The 14,936-nt window shown below is 44.5% G+C and overlaps 1 protein-coding gene across 9 annotated transcripts in view; it reads left to right on the forward strand.

Annotated features, from left to right (window-relative positions):
• Positions 1 to 14,936, forward strand: part of MYCBP2 (MYC binding protein 2) — a 132,435-nt gene that overhangs the window by 59,091 nt on the left and 58,408 nt on the right. For all 9 annotated transcript variants that reach the window (XM_063304509.1, XM_063304505.1, XM_063304506.1 and 6 more), the window contains exons 36-49: positions 580 to 758; positions 1,135 to 1,277; positions 1,851 to 1,951; positions 2,731 to 2,949; positions 3,619 to 3,844; positions 4,413 to 4,531; positions 5,366 to 5,453; positions 6,999 to 7,048; positions 7,580 to 7,752; positions 8,205 to 8,349; positions 10,638 to 10,850; positions 11,349 to 11,404; positions 12,155 to 12,270; positions 13,104 to 13,201. In XM_063304509.1, coding sequence (XP_063160579.1) covers positions 580 to 758; positions 1,135 to 1,277; positions 1,851 to 1,951; positions 2,731 to 2,949; positions 3,619 to 3,844; positions 4,413 to 4,531; positions 5,366 to 5,453; positions 6,999 to 7,048; positions 7,580 to 7,752; positions 8,205 to 8,349; positions 10,638 to 10,850; positions 11,349 to 11,404; positions 12,155 to 12,270; positions 13,104 to 13,201 — 1,926 coding nt within the window. The remainder of the gene's footprint in view (positions 1 to 579; positions 759 to 1,134; positions 1,278 to 1,850; positions 1,952 to 2,730; positions 2,950 to 3,618; positions 3,845 to 4,412; positions 4,532 to 5,365; positions 5,454 to 6,998; positions 7,049 to 7,579; positions 7,753 to 8,204; positions 8,350 to 10,637; positions 10,851 to 11,348; positions 11,405 to 12,154; positions 12,271 to 13,103; positions 13,202 to 14,936) is intronic.

Below are 14,936 nucleotides of genomic sequence, written 5' to 3' on the forward strand. Positions count from 1 at the left end.
CTAGCAAGTTAATTATTATTTTTACTTCTGACTACCCAAGGCAGCAGTGGGAAAGGGCAGTACTGTTCTTTCTTTAAGTTGTTGTTCACCTCCAAGGGGTTCAGGGAATGTGGTTGGGAACATAATGATAAAACAGATACAGTGGGCCAAAATTAATGCCCCATCTTTTAGTTTAGAGGATTATGCAGAATAAATGTGCTAAATGCCCCAAAGATTTGTGTACTGATTTTAAGCATTAAACAGTTTTAAACGAGATGGGGGAGACAAATAACAGCACTGAAAATTACCCTTTGCTACCAAATTTTGGTACTGTAACCTGAAAAGGCCTTGGGGAGTGCCAGGAGGGGCCTGCTCCATGTTAAGATATAATAGCAGAAAACACTGGTATGACAAAACGATTGGTACGCTTCATGGTCAATGGAATAATTACATTATTTCAGCAAGAATAATCCTGTAACAACTGACATTTAACATGGCCCCTTTTTATATTTTAAAACTATGAACGCTGTCTTTAAGACTCTGCTGTATAAAAATAAATGGAAAAGTTTACCTTAGTTCACTATGGCATTATGTTTGAAGGAAAATGTGAAATACGCTGTCCGTTTGAGGAACTACGGGAGTCGCACAGCCAACGGAGATGGAGGCATGACTACTGTCCAGTGTCCAGATGGCGTGGCCTTTACTTTCAGTACTTGTAGTTTGAGCAGCAACGGCACAAATCAGACCCGGGGCCAGATTCCTCAGATTCTTTATTATAGGTACAAATGAGTTTTATTAGATGGTACTTTTAAACGCAACAAAGGTGAATGTGTTTAAATGAAAGTGGTGTTATGTTAGTGATTTCTGAAGAAAGTATTTTTTTATTTACTTATTGGATTTTGAGGCCACCTGACTCCAAAAAGACTATGGGTAGCTTACAGTATTTAAAAGAATACATAATAAGTGGAATCTGGCATGAAGATTTGAAGCAAAAAATCTTGCTAGAATAGAGATACGTTGGCATACTCTTTTTAACACTGCTCTTTTACACGGTCTGAGCCGTGCTGTGGGGAGGGTTGTGTGCCCACACCTAAGTCTGTTGAGGTACCAGTTTGTTTTAAAACTTCTCTGATTGACTTTTCCCCATTTTTCCAGAAGTGAGTATGATGGAGATTTGCAATCACAGCTCTTAAATAAAGCCAACGAAGAAGATAAGAATTGTAGCAGAGCGCTTTCTGTTGTGAGTGCAGTGGTTCGAGCGGCTAAAGATCTCTTGCACAGGGCTCTCGCCGTAGACGGTAAGAATGCATTTTAAGCTCTGTGAAGAACCTTGGGATGGGCTCATTCAGTCTGTTCCCGCCGTCCAGGCAGCGGCCTCATAAAAAACTGAGTCGCCAGCAATTAGGGCAGCTGTCCATAGCAGGAGGCACGTCCGTCAGCTTCCTTTGGAGGAAGTGGGTAAGAGCTTCTTGAAATCGGGCTCCCCTGCCCATTCATTTTCCATGTGGAGATCTAGAAAAGTTGAGCTTTGTCATCACCAATGATCGGTTAATTATCTCTGTAATAGAGAAATAAGAGGCACAGAGTGCCCATTCTGCCTGAAGGTGGAGAAAGGGACTGAGGGAATAGCCATCAGTCGGAGTGGTAAGTGCTGGGCTCCCCCGGCATCCCGGCTGCGACTGTAGCTTGAGTGAAGCAGGGAGCCAGTGGGCTCAATGGAGAACTGCAGCAACAGAGAAGCCGGATAGTCTCTGTATTGACGAAACTGAAGGTGAATTTTCAGAGGCACGGTGCAGGGTCCTGATTATTCCAGGGAGTAACGTGTCCCTTCATAAACACTCTTAATGTCCGAACCATCTTTTTATTTACAGCTGAGGACATCCCTGAGCTGCTCAGTTCTTCCAGCCTCTTTTCTATGCTCCTTCCTCTAATGATAGCCCACATAGAACCCGTTGCAGCAGCTATTCCCAAGGTATGTTCTCCAAACAGTTCATAGGGTTTTAAAGACCATAAGATGAATCCTGGGTGAATCTACGTATGATGTCATGCTTACTTAGCCGATACCTGGTTGGGTTTCAGATTCTTATATTCCAGAAGATTAAATTGAAATTGTTCATCTGTTTTATATTTAACAATATATGTTATGATTTCTGGTCCATCACAAGTCATTGTGTTTATGTTGTAATTGTTGCATGAGGGATATTTGAAAGCTTCCAAAATACAATTCAGTCAGTGCTCTTGTTCGGTGGTTACAAACCTGGAGCCATAAAACTGGCATTGTTAGCTTTTTAGATGGGTTTCAGTATCAAGCCTTTTCATGTTTCAGCAAGAAGTCCTGGATTCAGCAATTTGGAAAGCCCATTTTCTATGTCCAGGACTCAAGAGAGAGTGGAAGTGGTCTCAAATCCTAATACTATAACCAAGAAAAGAAATTGAATCTTTAAAAATATTTTGGGGTTAGTGCCATCTGACTTACTTAAAAATACACTTTTCTTGTTTACATCAAGCCCCTGTGTAGACAGAGCTAAAATGAGAATGCTGACCTGACATCTTTCAAAGAAGGGCACCAACATTTTTTCAGGTTTTTATTTATGGCTGCCTGTCTCAGACTCCTGGGCGGCTCGCAACAAGGCCAGCAAGAGAATCCCATCGCTCACACAAAGGAGCATCACACTTCCCACCATGGTGCCATGATCTCGGTCAACTCTGCATGCTCTGGCCCTGCCTCAGCCTGTCTTTGTCGCCCCGCAGGTTGCCGTTGAGGTCTTTGGCCTGGTTCAGCAGCTGCTTCCACCCGTCGCTGTTCTGAATCAGAGGTACACCCCTCCGTCCTTCAACCCTAATCAGTCCACGGACAGCGCCACTGGGAACCAGCCCGAGCAAGGCCTTTCTGCATGCACTACCTCTAACCACTATGCTGTTGTCGAGAGCGAACACCCGTACAAGCCAGCGTGTGTCACCCACTACAAGGTGGGCTTCCCATAATCCCCTTCGAGGCTCTTTTAATTTGCCCCGCAAGCCAGTTCGGGAAATGCAGCCTTTGAGTAGCTAAGGAAGGTGTCGGCCGCAAGCACCCGAGTGGCATAACTCAGTGCTCTGAGCAAGGAAGATGTAGGTTTGAATGAGGAGTCATGGTTTTAGGTTAGAGCCAGTATAGGTGTCATGAGCACTGATGGTGAGCAGGCGGGGGCCCCTATCCAGGGGGGAAAACGCATGCGTAGTAGAGACAATTTGAGCTGTCATTCAAAGAGACACAGAACAGACCTGCCTTGACTTTTGGGGTTTATCTGTCTGGGTTTTCCCACGCTTCTTCAGTTTGGTAGGATTTTCTGTCTGCTGTAGCAGAAATAAAACACTAGAGCCTTATTCCTCATCTCGGCGTGGTTCCTGCTTGTCAGGACAATAGGCGGTTAAAAGGGGACGCCCAAAGAGGGGCTGCGGTTTCCTCCACAGCCTCCTCTCCCCGCAGTCTGGCTGCGTGGCTTGCAGGCCTAGAGTCTCTGCAGGGTCCAAAATGCACGTGGGCAGGCATCCCTCAGATACTGGGAGGTCAGGCAACCTGAGGCCAGCTAAGTACCTTCTGGCTTGGTCCAGTCACGATGACAGCAGGGGCTTCCTTGTGCTTCCCTCCTCTTCCAGGTGTCCTTTCCGGAATGCGTCCGGTGGATCACGGTAGAGTTTGATGGCCAGTGTGGGACCGCCCAGTCGGAGGACGTCCTGCGTCTGCTCATCCCTGCCCGGGTTGTCCAGAGTTCGGGGTTTGCACCCAAGCAGGCATCCGTCCATGAAAACCTTAACTCATGGATAGAACTGAAGAGGTTCTCTGGCTCGGCGGGTTGGCCCACGATGGTGCTAGTGCTACCGGGTAATTCTCATTTTAAACCTTTAGTTAGAATGGTTGGATCAGAAATTCACTCAAACTAATCTGAGAAAGTTCATTCTGATTTCGCCCAGATGAAAAATCCTTTCATTTTTAATGAATTAAAATGGTGTGTTGGGTGGTATTAATTTGTTTTGTTCACATTTCTTCATTCAGAGATCTGAAATCTAGGTCTCATGAAGCAGCAAGTCTGTCCTTCTGCTAATGTGGTATTGACGGCTCAATAGTCAGGAAATCTAAAACTTCCTATTGGTGATCTACAGAAGCATTTTGCAAAAATAGACCACCAACTCATTCTGTTCTCGCAACCAAATAGTGCGGAGTGATCTGTATTATTGCTTGGTTTCAATAGCAGATGCCATTCCAGAGCAGTGCAAACTAGTTATTGGAACAGTGTGTTGCATCTCCTGGGCCTGGATACGAGTGGGATGTGTGCAAGATTCATACCTGCCAGCTTAATTCCAAGTATTAATCACAAATGGTTCTCCATTCAGTTGTAAGCAGCTTAGTTGCTCAGTTTGGTTCTGTTGCTAAATATGCTATTTCCTTCTAGGTAACGAAGCTCTCTTTTCACTGGAAACTGCCTCAGACTACGTAAAAGATGAAAAGGCTACTTTTTATGGTTTCAAGTGTTTTGCAATAGGCTATGAATTTAGTCCTGGACCTGATGAAGTAAGTGCTGAGATATTTAGAGAAGGGGCAGGTGTGGGAGGGCTTCTGAAGACAAGAGCTCCGAGGGGGCCTGTAAGGTGGTGCTTTAGTGACGTGGGGCCTCAGCCTTTCAGAGCTTTACGAGCAAATGCCATCATTTTGAAAAATACATAGAAATTGAGGGTTATTGTAGGAGAGAGTTTATGCGATCTAAAAGTCAGGGCTCCTGACCTTCTCAAGTAGTTTGTGGAGCCAGCCACATGTGTCACCCAGAGCAGCGCATCTAACCTGCCAGTCACGAGACCGTGGTTAACTGGCTCAGGCCCTACGGTCTACCAGCAGCCTGGAATGCTGTGGCTTTCCCTGGGGGCTGGGGCGGTCAAGCGGCTCAGCGGTCGGGCCAGCACTGAGGAGACCCAGGGCCTAGCCCGCCCTCAGCTGCAGACCCTCGGTGGGAAACTCTGGGGCAGCCTCTCCCTCTCTGAGCCCAACCAGGCGGTGGTTGTGAAGAAAAATAGGAGCAGGGGCTGTTTTGCAGGCCGATTGAGTCCCTGAATGAGAGGTGGAATATGAATCTAAGAAATGAATAAAGAAATATGTGGACCTCCTCAGAGGCGCAAAGGGGAAAACCACATTGTTTCTCTCTAGCCGTTCTCCTTTGAAACAATCGCAACCCACATGTGGCTTTCCTTGCGCATCTCGTGAGAACGCTGGATGCGCAGGACCCTTTGGGGCAAACACTGCCTGACCCCGAAGAGTCTGAAAGCCAGCAAGCTGTACCTCTCCTGGGTGTGTTACACGCCTTCAGGTGGGCCAAAACAAAGTGTGTTTCCTGTCTTCTTTGCTTGTTTCAAGGGCATCATTCAGCTCGAGAAAGAGCTGGCCAATCTAGGAGGTGCGTGCGCAGCGGCTCTGATGAAGAAAGACCTGGCCCTTCCCGTTGGTATGTTACCTCTTAAGGGCAGGCCTGGCAGAATTTGGTGTGAATTAAGAACCTGCGCTCAGGGATTAGCAAGGTGCTTTGTCACTGAAGGAAGAAGATGGCAGCATCTTCTCCTCATCTTCTCTAGGTCTTGTGTCCTCTCAAGGCCTTCGTCAAATAGCAGCCCTGGCCTGACGCAGATTGGTTTTGAGGTTCACTCCAACTTTGGGGGAGACTTGCTACAAGACACACACAGCTGCTACTTCCATGGGGGACTTGCTGCAGTCCAGCCTCACGTGGCGCAGAGCAGCTTATTAGCAATTCTGCGGATTCTGGCCTTTTAATTACTTCTAGATAATCTATAGCAATTTTTGAAAATGAAAATATGTTAGGAATTACCTATTCTTCTGAAGTTGTTTCTTTGTTTATTAAGCAGTGTTTCAACATTTTTGACTTTTTCATCTAGTGGAATCGAGAAAAATAACTGTTTCTAGTGTTCAAATAGTGTTTTTGGTTCTCTCTCCCTGGAGTTAACAGAATGAGCTCCCTAGTGGCCTCAGCTGCATATCTCATAGACTTTTAGCAGAAGAGTTGGGACGGCCATCTCAGCAATGGTGGACAGCTTTCCTAGGGACAGGAGTAGATGAGATCAAGGGAGGACCTAGTTGTCACAGCTCAGCTGTGGCCAGGAGGGCCTTTGTGCACCCATTGGCACTGTTCCTAGGTAGGAGGTGCTGCTCACAGTTCATGCCTTAGAGACTCTACATGGGCTGCCCTCAGAGATGGTCCAGAATACAGGGATGTGTGCAGCCTTGGGCACTCATGGTAACGCCACTGCTAATTTTATTTTATTTTATTTTATATTTTATTATTTTATTTTATTTTATTTTATTTTATTTTATTTTATTTTATTTTATTATTTTATTTTATTATTTTATTTTATTTTATTTTATTTTATTTTATTTTATTTTATTTTATTTATTATTTTAATTCTATTCTATTCTATTCTATTCTTCACAGCCCACTCCTGTGGGCTCCAGCAGACTTCTAGGTGGAATTCAAGGGACTGGTTGTCACCTTTGAAGCCCTACCTGGCATGGGGCCAGGTTACTTATCTCTGCCCATCCCACCAGATCCACTAGGGCAGGCATACTCTGGGTCCCCTCTGGGAAACAGGGCCACCTGGTGGAGCTAGGAAGCATGCCTCCTCAGTCATGGCGCCTGCTGCGCGGAACAGCCTCCCTCACCCCCCAAGATTCAGGGGGCAGGCTAGACTTCTGGAGAGCCGCTTTCCCCAAGGCCAGACATTAGTGGAGCCCAGCGCACCTAAGGTTGATGTGCAGGTGAGGAGATTTTTCAGGGGCCTTGACCTGGTTCTTTTAGTCAATTTTGATCCATTGATTGATCTTCAGTTTGCTGCCCAGAGTTCCGTTGGTGAGATGAGCAATCATATAAAATTGGTTAATAAATACACTCTAATTTATCATACTGGGTGGGTTAGGAAAAGGGCCTGTATCCTTTCAGAATATGTTTTAATTGTGTGCCATTGTTTCCTGTTGTGAACAGGCAATGAATTGGAGGAAGATCTTGAGATGCTGGAGGAGGCGGCTCTGCAGGTAGCCCAGATTCACCCCACTAAAGCTAGCTCCCTCTTGGTCATGGGCCTTCCTGTGTCTGCTTGTCTCTCCAGACACCGTTGGCACTAGCCGCTGTCCATTCCTTTCAGATTCAGCCTCGTATTTTTCTGTTACTCACACAGAGAAAACTTCTGGGTAGCCATACCAGGGTTTGTTAGAGTGGCTTTACAAAGGGTGCAGCCTCTCATTTGAAGAAGGCCTAGAGGAGATGCCCAGTGCTCTTTTCAGATAACTCTGGAGGCCCTTCCCACGGCCATTCCAAGGTGTCAGTAATAGGTTTGGAGTGCCTCCCCATTGATGGTTGACTTTAAAATTGTGCTTGCAGTACAATTACTGTATTTCATAAGTGTGCACCAGTCTCAATATTTGTAACAGGTTGGTTTCTAATTTTAGAAGTAAAATAAGTGAATATTGTAAATAATTTTATGTATTGGTCAGGTAATCTTGTTTGCAAAGGTAGGGGTTGAGGGCTGCTTTCAGTAGATAATAATTGTTTTCTGTCTCTGCCAGGTTTGTAAATCTCACTCAGGCATCCTGGGAAAAGGGCTCGCCTTGTCTCATTCACCAACTATCTTGGAGGCACTTGAAGGAAATCTCCCATTGCAAGTTCAAAGCAATGAACAGTCATTTCTGGAGGATTTCATCTCCTGCGTGCCAGGGTCAAGTGGTGGGCGACTTGCGAGGTACTTCAGTAGCTAGGTTTTGTTCACAACCACCGCTGTTAGGATGCCTTTATTTTTAATTAATGTGGATGCTCTGGCACCCAAGAATGGTGCCTTCTTTCCAGTCTCTTGCCTTAGCTGTGTTGATTGTGCCCTAAGCCTTGAATATGTTGGTAGCTTTTAATAAATGCAGCTCAGGACCTGTTAACATTTGGAAAGAAATTACTATTTAAAATGGCAGAAATGCTAACCGAACATCAAAGCAAGTGTTTTGTATGTACACGATGACAAAAGGCTTTGCTGCAAAAGATAAAAAATTTATTGTTATGTTACTGCGCTAGAAATTTGTGTTCCTTTTTTGTGCCAGAAGGCTTTGATTTCCCTTTTTTAATGTGTTGTTATGGCCTTCCTCTGATGTTGTACCTCTGCAGAGACGGGGAATTTGACAGGGTGCTAAATGGTCTTCTCCTTAGGTGGCTTCAACCAGACTCCTATGCGGATCCCCAGAAAACATCTTTGATCCTAAATAAAGATGACATTCGCTGCGGCTGGCCAACAATTGTCACTGTGCACACCAAGGACCAATATGGCGAAGTGGTTCACGTGCCTCACATGAAGGTAGTGGCTTATGAACCACAAGGGGCCTTTCCAACCCAAGGCCCTTTCAGTAACACAGCTTACAAATCTCTCCTGCACGGGAATGATTAACTGGATTACACCTTTAATCTTTGTAAAATACAGTCAGGACTGGAACAAGGATAACTGTTTTGGCATTTGGCCTCTATACACCACCACTTTGAAGTTGAAAGGAAACACACCCAGATGGGAGTGAAGTCAGGACTTTCAGCTGTCATTCAAGGGGTTTGACAAAAGTGGGGCACTAACCATTCAGGAACTACAGCCAGTGGCATACACACATACCCATCGTTGGTGGCTCATAAGTAATGGAACGAATGGTTGACAAGTAGCTGCATGGCCAGGTGTGGCCTGTATCCTGGGTACCCCATGATCAATCAAGCAGATAAAAGGCCTGGAGGTGGTTCTGAGTGTTACATCTGCATTTGGTAGCTGTTCACTGGAACTCTCAACATGAGGTCCAAAGAGGTGTCCATGCAAGTGAAGGAGGCCGCCATTAGGCTGAGAGAACAAAATAAACCCATCAGACCGATAGCAGAAACATTTGGGAGTGGCCAATACAACAGTTTGGAACATCCTGAGAAAGAAGGAATTAACTGGCAAGCTCAGCAACAGCAAAAGGCCTGGAAGACCACAGAAGACAACTAAAGTGGATGACTACAGAATTCTGCTCATGGTGAAGAGGAACCCTTTCACAACATCTAGCCAGGGCAAGAACACTCTTGAGGAGGTAGGCATGTCATTGTCAACATCTACAGTCAAGAGACAGCTTTATGAATGTAAATACAGAGGCTTCACAAGGTGCAAACTTTGCTCAAGAACAGAAAGGCCAGATTAGACTTTGCCAGCAAACACCTAAAAAAGCCTGCCCAGTTCTGGAATAAGATTCTCTGGACTGATGAAACCAAGATTAACTTGCACCAGAATGATGGGAAGAGAAAAGTATGGAGAAGGAAAGGAACAGCTCATGATCCAAAGCATACCACATCATCTGTCAAACTTGGTGGAGGCAGTGTTATGGCATGGGCATGTATGGCTGCCATGGAACTGGGTCACTGGTGTTTCTTGATGACCTGACTGCTGATAAAAGCAGCAGGATGAATTCTGAAGTGTCTAAGGCTATACTTTCTGCTCAGATTCAGCCAAGTGTTGCCAAACTGATAGGATGCCACTTCATCTTGCGGATGGGTAATGACCCAAAACATACAGCAAAAGCTACCCAAGAGTATCTCAAGGCAAAGAAGTGGGATGTTCTTCAATGGCCAAGTCAGTCACCTGATCTCAATCCAATAGAACATGCCTTTCACTTACTGAAGACAAGACTGAAGGCAGAAAGACCCACAAACAAGCAGTAGCTGAAGGCAGCTGCAGTAGAGGCCTGGCAAAGCATCTCGAGGGAGGAAACTCAGCGTTTGGTCATGTCCATGGGTTCCAGACTTCAGGCAGTCATTGACTGCAAAGGATTTTCATCCAGGTATTAAGGTGAACCTTATGTTTGTAATGATGTTGGTCTGTTCCATTACTTATGAGCCACCAACGGTTTGTGTGTGTGTATGCCCCTGGCTGTACTTCCTGAATGGTTAGTGCCCTACTTTTGTCAAACCCCTTGAATTACAGCTGAAAGTCCTGACTTCCCTCCCATCTGGGTGTGTTTCCTTTCAACTTCAGTGTGGTGGTGTACAGAGGCCAAATGCCAAAACAGTTATCCTTGTTACAGTATTTCTGGTCCTGTCTGTAGTTGATGGTTTCAGGCTGACCTCTGTGTTTTAGTACTATATAATTTGGAGCGTTACTAGAATCCAGAAGCAGTGCATATTTCTACTGAATGATTCACAACTGCCTGCAGGATGCGCCACCTGGTGGTATTTAGACTCTGCGCAGCTCAGGGTTTGTGGCTTGCTTAAGGAAAGTATTCATTGCCTGTGCCTCTTTAAATTTGCATAAATGGCTTAAGCACCCTGTTGATTGCAACACTGCACAAGGGTTCAGGCTTTTGGGAGAGATGTTCTGCATTCACTTTCCTGCTGCTGTTGGCTTTTCTTTTTGATGTGTCACCTTAGTAAGGCCAAGCTGTGAAAAGTCTGGATCAACCAGGGCTTTAGCCTTGCTACATACAGGGAGCAACAATTATATTTGTGAACGTTTTGGGGAGATTCAAAAAGGCAGTTTGAAGACCAGGACGTATTTCTAAAATCCCTTGGCCATGGTTTAGGATTACTTGCTGTTCCTGTGGCCTGTTACCATCTCCTTTTTCTTAATGAAATCTCCAGGTGGAAGTCAAAGCAATACCGGTGTCCCAGAAAAAGATGTCTCTGCAGCAAGAGCAGGCTAAGAAAATGCAGCGCCCCCCAGGCAGTCCCGCCGGGGCTGCTGCTTCTGGCCCTGAGCTGACCTTCGGGGGACTCCCTTCCCCCAAGCTGGAAGCGTCCTACGAGCCTATGATCCTGAAAGAAGCCCGCTACGTTTCCATAACTATGATGAAGGTAAGTCGCACTGTTTCGGCTGCAGCGATTTGAGAGACTGAAAGGGAGAATTCTGGAGGTGTACATCAACATGCTTCTCTCTTTCTCTCCCACCCTTTCAGTCTAAGTGCTTTTATAAACACTGGTTTAGATCCGCAGCTGAAAATTACGCTGCTGCCTCACAGTCTACTAGTCCTCTCTGAGCAGATGAAAGTATAACTGAATTATTTGCTTTCATCCATCCTCTACTGCCTTTCATGTCATGAGGTGGTTTCTTGAGCTGGTTGAAAGGGGTACAAGAAAGCATCGCCGTCTCTCAAACAGAGTAGCCCAGATGTATGGGCTAAATGCAGGCAGCATTCCCATTCAGAAAACTCTGCTTGGGGAGAGAGCAAGAATAGATTACCCTGGGTGGTCAAACAAGTCGGGTGGGGGGGATCTGAAGTGAGGAGAGCAAGTGGCTGTTATTCCAAGTTACTAACACAACAGAAGAAGTTTGATATGCTGTTTGCTTTATAGGTATATGAAAATTATTCTTTTGAGGAGTTACGTTTTGCTTCACCAACACCTAAGAGGTAACAGTTTTGTATGAAATGTAAAACCTAAAGAAAGTTGAGCATTATCCATAAACAGTTATCAGAATTGGTTTCATGTGGATTTATCATCCGTTTCACAGGATGTTAGAAATTATTTTGTCAAAAAGATCTCAGGCAGCAGTTCCAGGGAAAGTGTTATATCAAAAAAAAAAAGCAAGCAAAGAAAGGGAAAAAAGAGATAAAACATGGTTTTATATTGCTAGCCTTAAATGTATGGGAAATACGTACTAAGGAACTCAGTGGTTGGGTTTCTCTGTATGTGAATTGTTAAATTTGTGTGGCTGTTTGCCCAGTACCTCTGTATACAAAAAAAATGTGTTCTGTCAGACTATCTGGTGCTTTACCTCAACCCAGGATGCACCTATAGGAATATTTTATCTCTCCTTCTACAGAATAGTAGCCATCAGCCTTCCCCATTCTGTGTAGATGTCATTCCCACAGCCAACAGAACCCTTGCTGAGAATTCTAGGAGGGACAGACATATCTGGAGGATCCCCAGATGCGGGGAGGCAAAGGAAGATTGAAACAAAGTTATGATACACAAATTGTCTGGATAATGTTGACATGTGACATGCTAAGGACAGAGAAGATCATGCTTAATTGCTCTGATTTTTAATTCCTGATAATTCAGTGCAATTGTGTCAGGTTTTCTAAGCACACATAAGACCTGAATTAATGAAGGTGAAATTGCGGTGATGTGTTGTGATTTCCATATTCATTTTTTTCTAGACCAAGTGAAAACATGTTAATACGAGTCAACAATGATGGTACTTACTGTGCTAACTGGACACCGGGAGCAGTTGGTCTGTACACCATTCATGTTACGATTGATGGCATTGAAATAGGTACATAAGAAACTCATCCTCTTCATAGCATCCCAGTATTAGTAGATCTACAGCTGCATAAATATGAGAAAGGACCAGGCTTTGAACAAAGCCTCTTCTTAGTTTCTGTTCTTTCTGCATCAAATAGAAAAGCAAGCAGAACAGTTGCTGTACTGAGAAACAGGAGCAACAATTAGTTGCAGTGATAGTGATGGAGACATATTGACCAAGTCGGTTCATTTACTAGGCTGAATTTCCTCAGCCCTACTTAGGTCGCCTCTCTCTGCACTTCCAGAGAGCAGCTCAGACTTCTGCAGGCTCATGGCCAAAATGCTAACGCCAAAGTCGTATGCTTCAAATGGCAGCTCACTAGAGAACAGCTGGTGGTGCTCCTTTGTGTGTCCCCTTACGAGTTTTTGGAATTTGTGGTTATCAAGCAGCCTTTGAAATTCTGTGTCAGGAGCAGGAACACATTTACTCTTCCACATTGTATTCTGATGCACACAGCGATTCCTGAAGAACACTGAGGCACCTGGTGCCTTGGCAGCAAGTTTACTGTGTTAACTGGATTGCAGCAGGTTCTATGGTCAATATTGCAGTCTCAAGAAGAAGACTGTTTTCAAAACTTGATTTCTTAAGAAAATGGAGTCAATCTAGAGTCAGGAGTCATGTTTCCCTCACATCCAAATCATTTTTCAGTTTTGCTCCGTATTTATACAAACAGTAATTTTCATTTGACCAAGCTAGAGGCTTTTCAGTGTAATTCTGTCTTGCCAAGCACAGAAAGATAAAGTTACTTACTGAAATTTGCTTTTCTACCCTTTGTACGTCACAGTGATTTCCTTTACTTGCAGATGCTGGACTAGAAGTTAAAGTCAAAGATCCCCCAAAGGGAATGATACCACCAGGAACCCAGTTGATAAAACCAAAAGCTGAGCCTTTGCCAAACAAGGTACATGAATGACAATGATTTGAGAGTTTCTAACCCAATTCCATCTATAAAGGGTGCCTGTTCAGCAGTCAGAATGCCAAGGGGAAGGGCCTTAGTCCCATCCTGTTGATCTTGAAGGCTGCTGGTCTACAAGAGTCCTGCCCAAGAGCCACAACCCATCAGGTGATACAGTACCAGTTATGTAGGTCCTTGGTGGACTTTCAGGGCGCTTATGTCCTGTGCCTGCAGGCTGAAGGAAAGCTGCTCAAGAAGAACAGAAGAAAATGGAATATATTCCAGTCCTGTGGAATGATATCCAGGCATGCAGTGTTTTGCTTTATGCCCATGTGCATTATCTGTTCCCTTGGAAGACAGGGAGGGACAGCTTTGCTTCTGAAGTGTTTTTACAAATGTTGAAATAGCTTTTATATCTTGTTCCTGAGTTTTTAATATGGTGCTACAATTTTCCCATAATACCTTACAGGATACCCTCCATCTCAGATCTCTCCTGTACACACCAGGCAAATATATTTTCCTAGTTCTTCATCAGAATAAATACACATTCGTAGGTTACTTGGGAAATGCAAGCTTGCTCTGACTAGGCTCATCAATGAAAGAGCACATTAAAATTTGTCCTTGAATTTCTTATCAATTATTCCTCTGTTGTCTCTGTGGAGCACACATATGGAGCAATATGCTTTTGCAGACTCCTTGCTGGAATCTTCTAGAGTAACTTGTAGAGGAGTTTTTAGCAGGAATCACAACTCCACTGTGCATAAACCAGAAGCATTCAACATGTTCCAGTTTAAAGAGGAAGCTAGCCCTCCGCCCAGCGCAGGAACCCCCCATTTCAGCATCCCCATGGAGAACCAAGCGGCCTTTGTTTAACACCTCCAGAGAACAAAGAGGCAGTCTGTTCCATTGCTGAACAGCTGCTTCCATTAGAACATCTTCCTGATGTCCAACCTCAGTCTACTTTCTTGTTATTTAAAGTCCTTGTTTCTTGTCCTGTTTTCTAGAACCCCTCTGTACAAGTCAGCTCTACCTTCCTTGAAATCAGCTATCATATCTCCACACAGTCTTCTCTTGTCCTGGGTAAACATACCCAACACCTCCAAATGTTCTCATACGTTTTTTTCTCTTAGATCCCTTATCATCTTAGCTGCTGTCTCCTGGACATGGTCCAATCTGTCAGTGTTCTTCCTCTAATGTAGTACCTGGACCTGGACCTGGACACAATAATTCAACGTGGGGTCTGATCATTGCAGAATAGAGAGAAATTGTGACTTCTTTTGATCTTGACACTGCAGTTCTTTTGATGCAGACTGGGTTGAATTTGCCCTTTCTGAAGCTGTGTGACCCTCTTGGCTCATACTCAACTTGTGAGCCACCAAACCACCCAGATCCTTTTTGCATTTGCCAAATTACACTACCATCATCTTTCAGTATTGACCATGTCTATGCTAGGAGTTATAATTCCGTTCATTTATTTTTTGTTAGGTATCTGTCCCACCTTTCCTCCATGAGCTCAGGGGACATCCCTTCATTTTATTAGTCTCTCCGTAAGTCCTTTATAGGACAGTACTTTATCCTCATTTGGGGTGTAAATTCCCAGTATCAAAGTCTTAGTCCCATGCAAATTAACTTCCACCCCAACAAATCTGCCATGCTCATCAGTCAATACAAGTTCTGGTTTCAGTTGGGGATTTATGTACAAAAAAACTCCATTTCTTTTTTTCTTTTTGTTCCTGTTGAA

The sequence above is a fragment of the Candoia aspera genome, chromosome 5 (assembly GCF_035149785.1).
Source record: "Candoia aspera isolate rCanAsp1 chromosome 5, rCanAsp1.hap2, whole genome shotgun sequence".
Classification (NCBI taxonomy): domain Eukaryota; kingdom Metazoa; phylum Chordata; class Lepidosauria; order Squamata; family Boidae; genus Candoia; species Candoia aspera.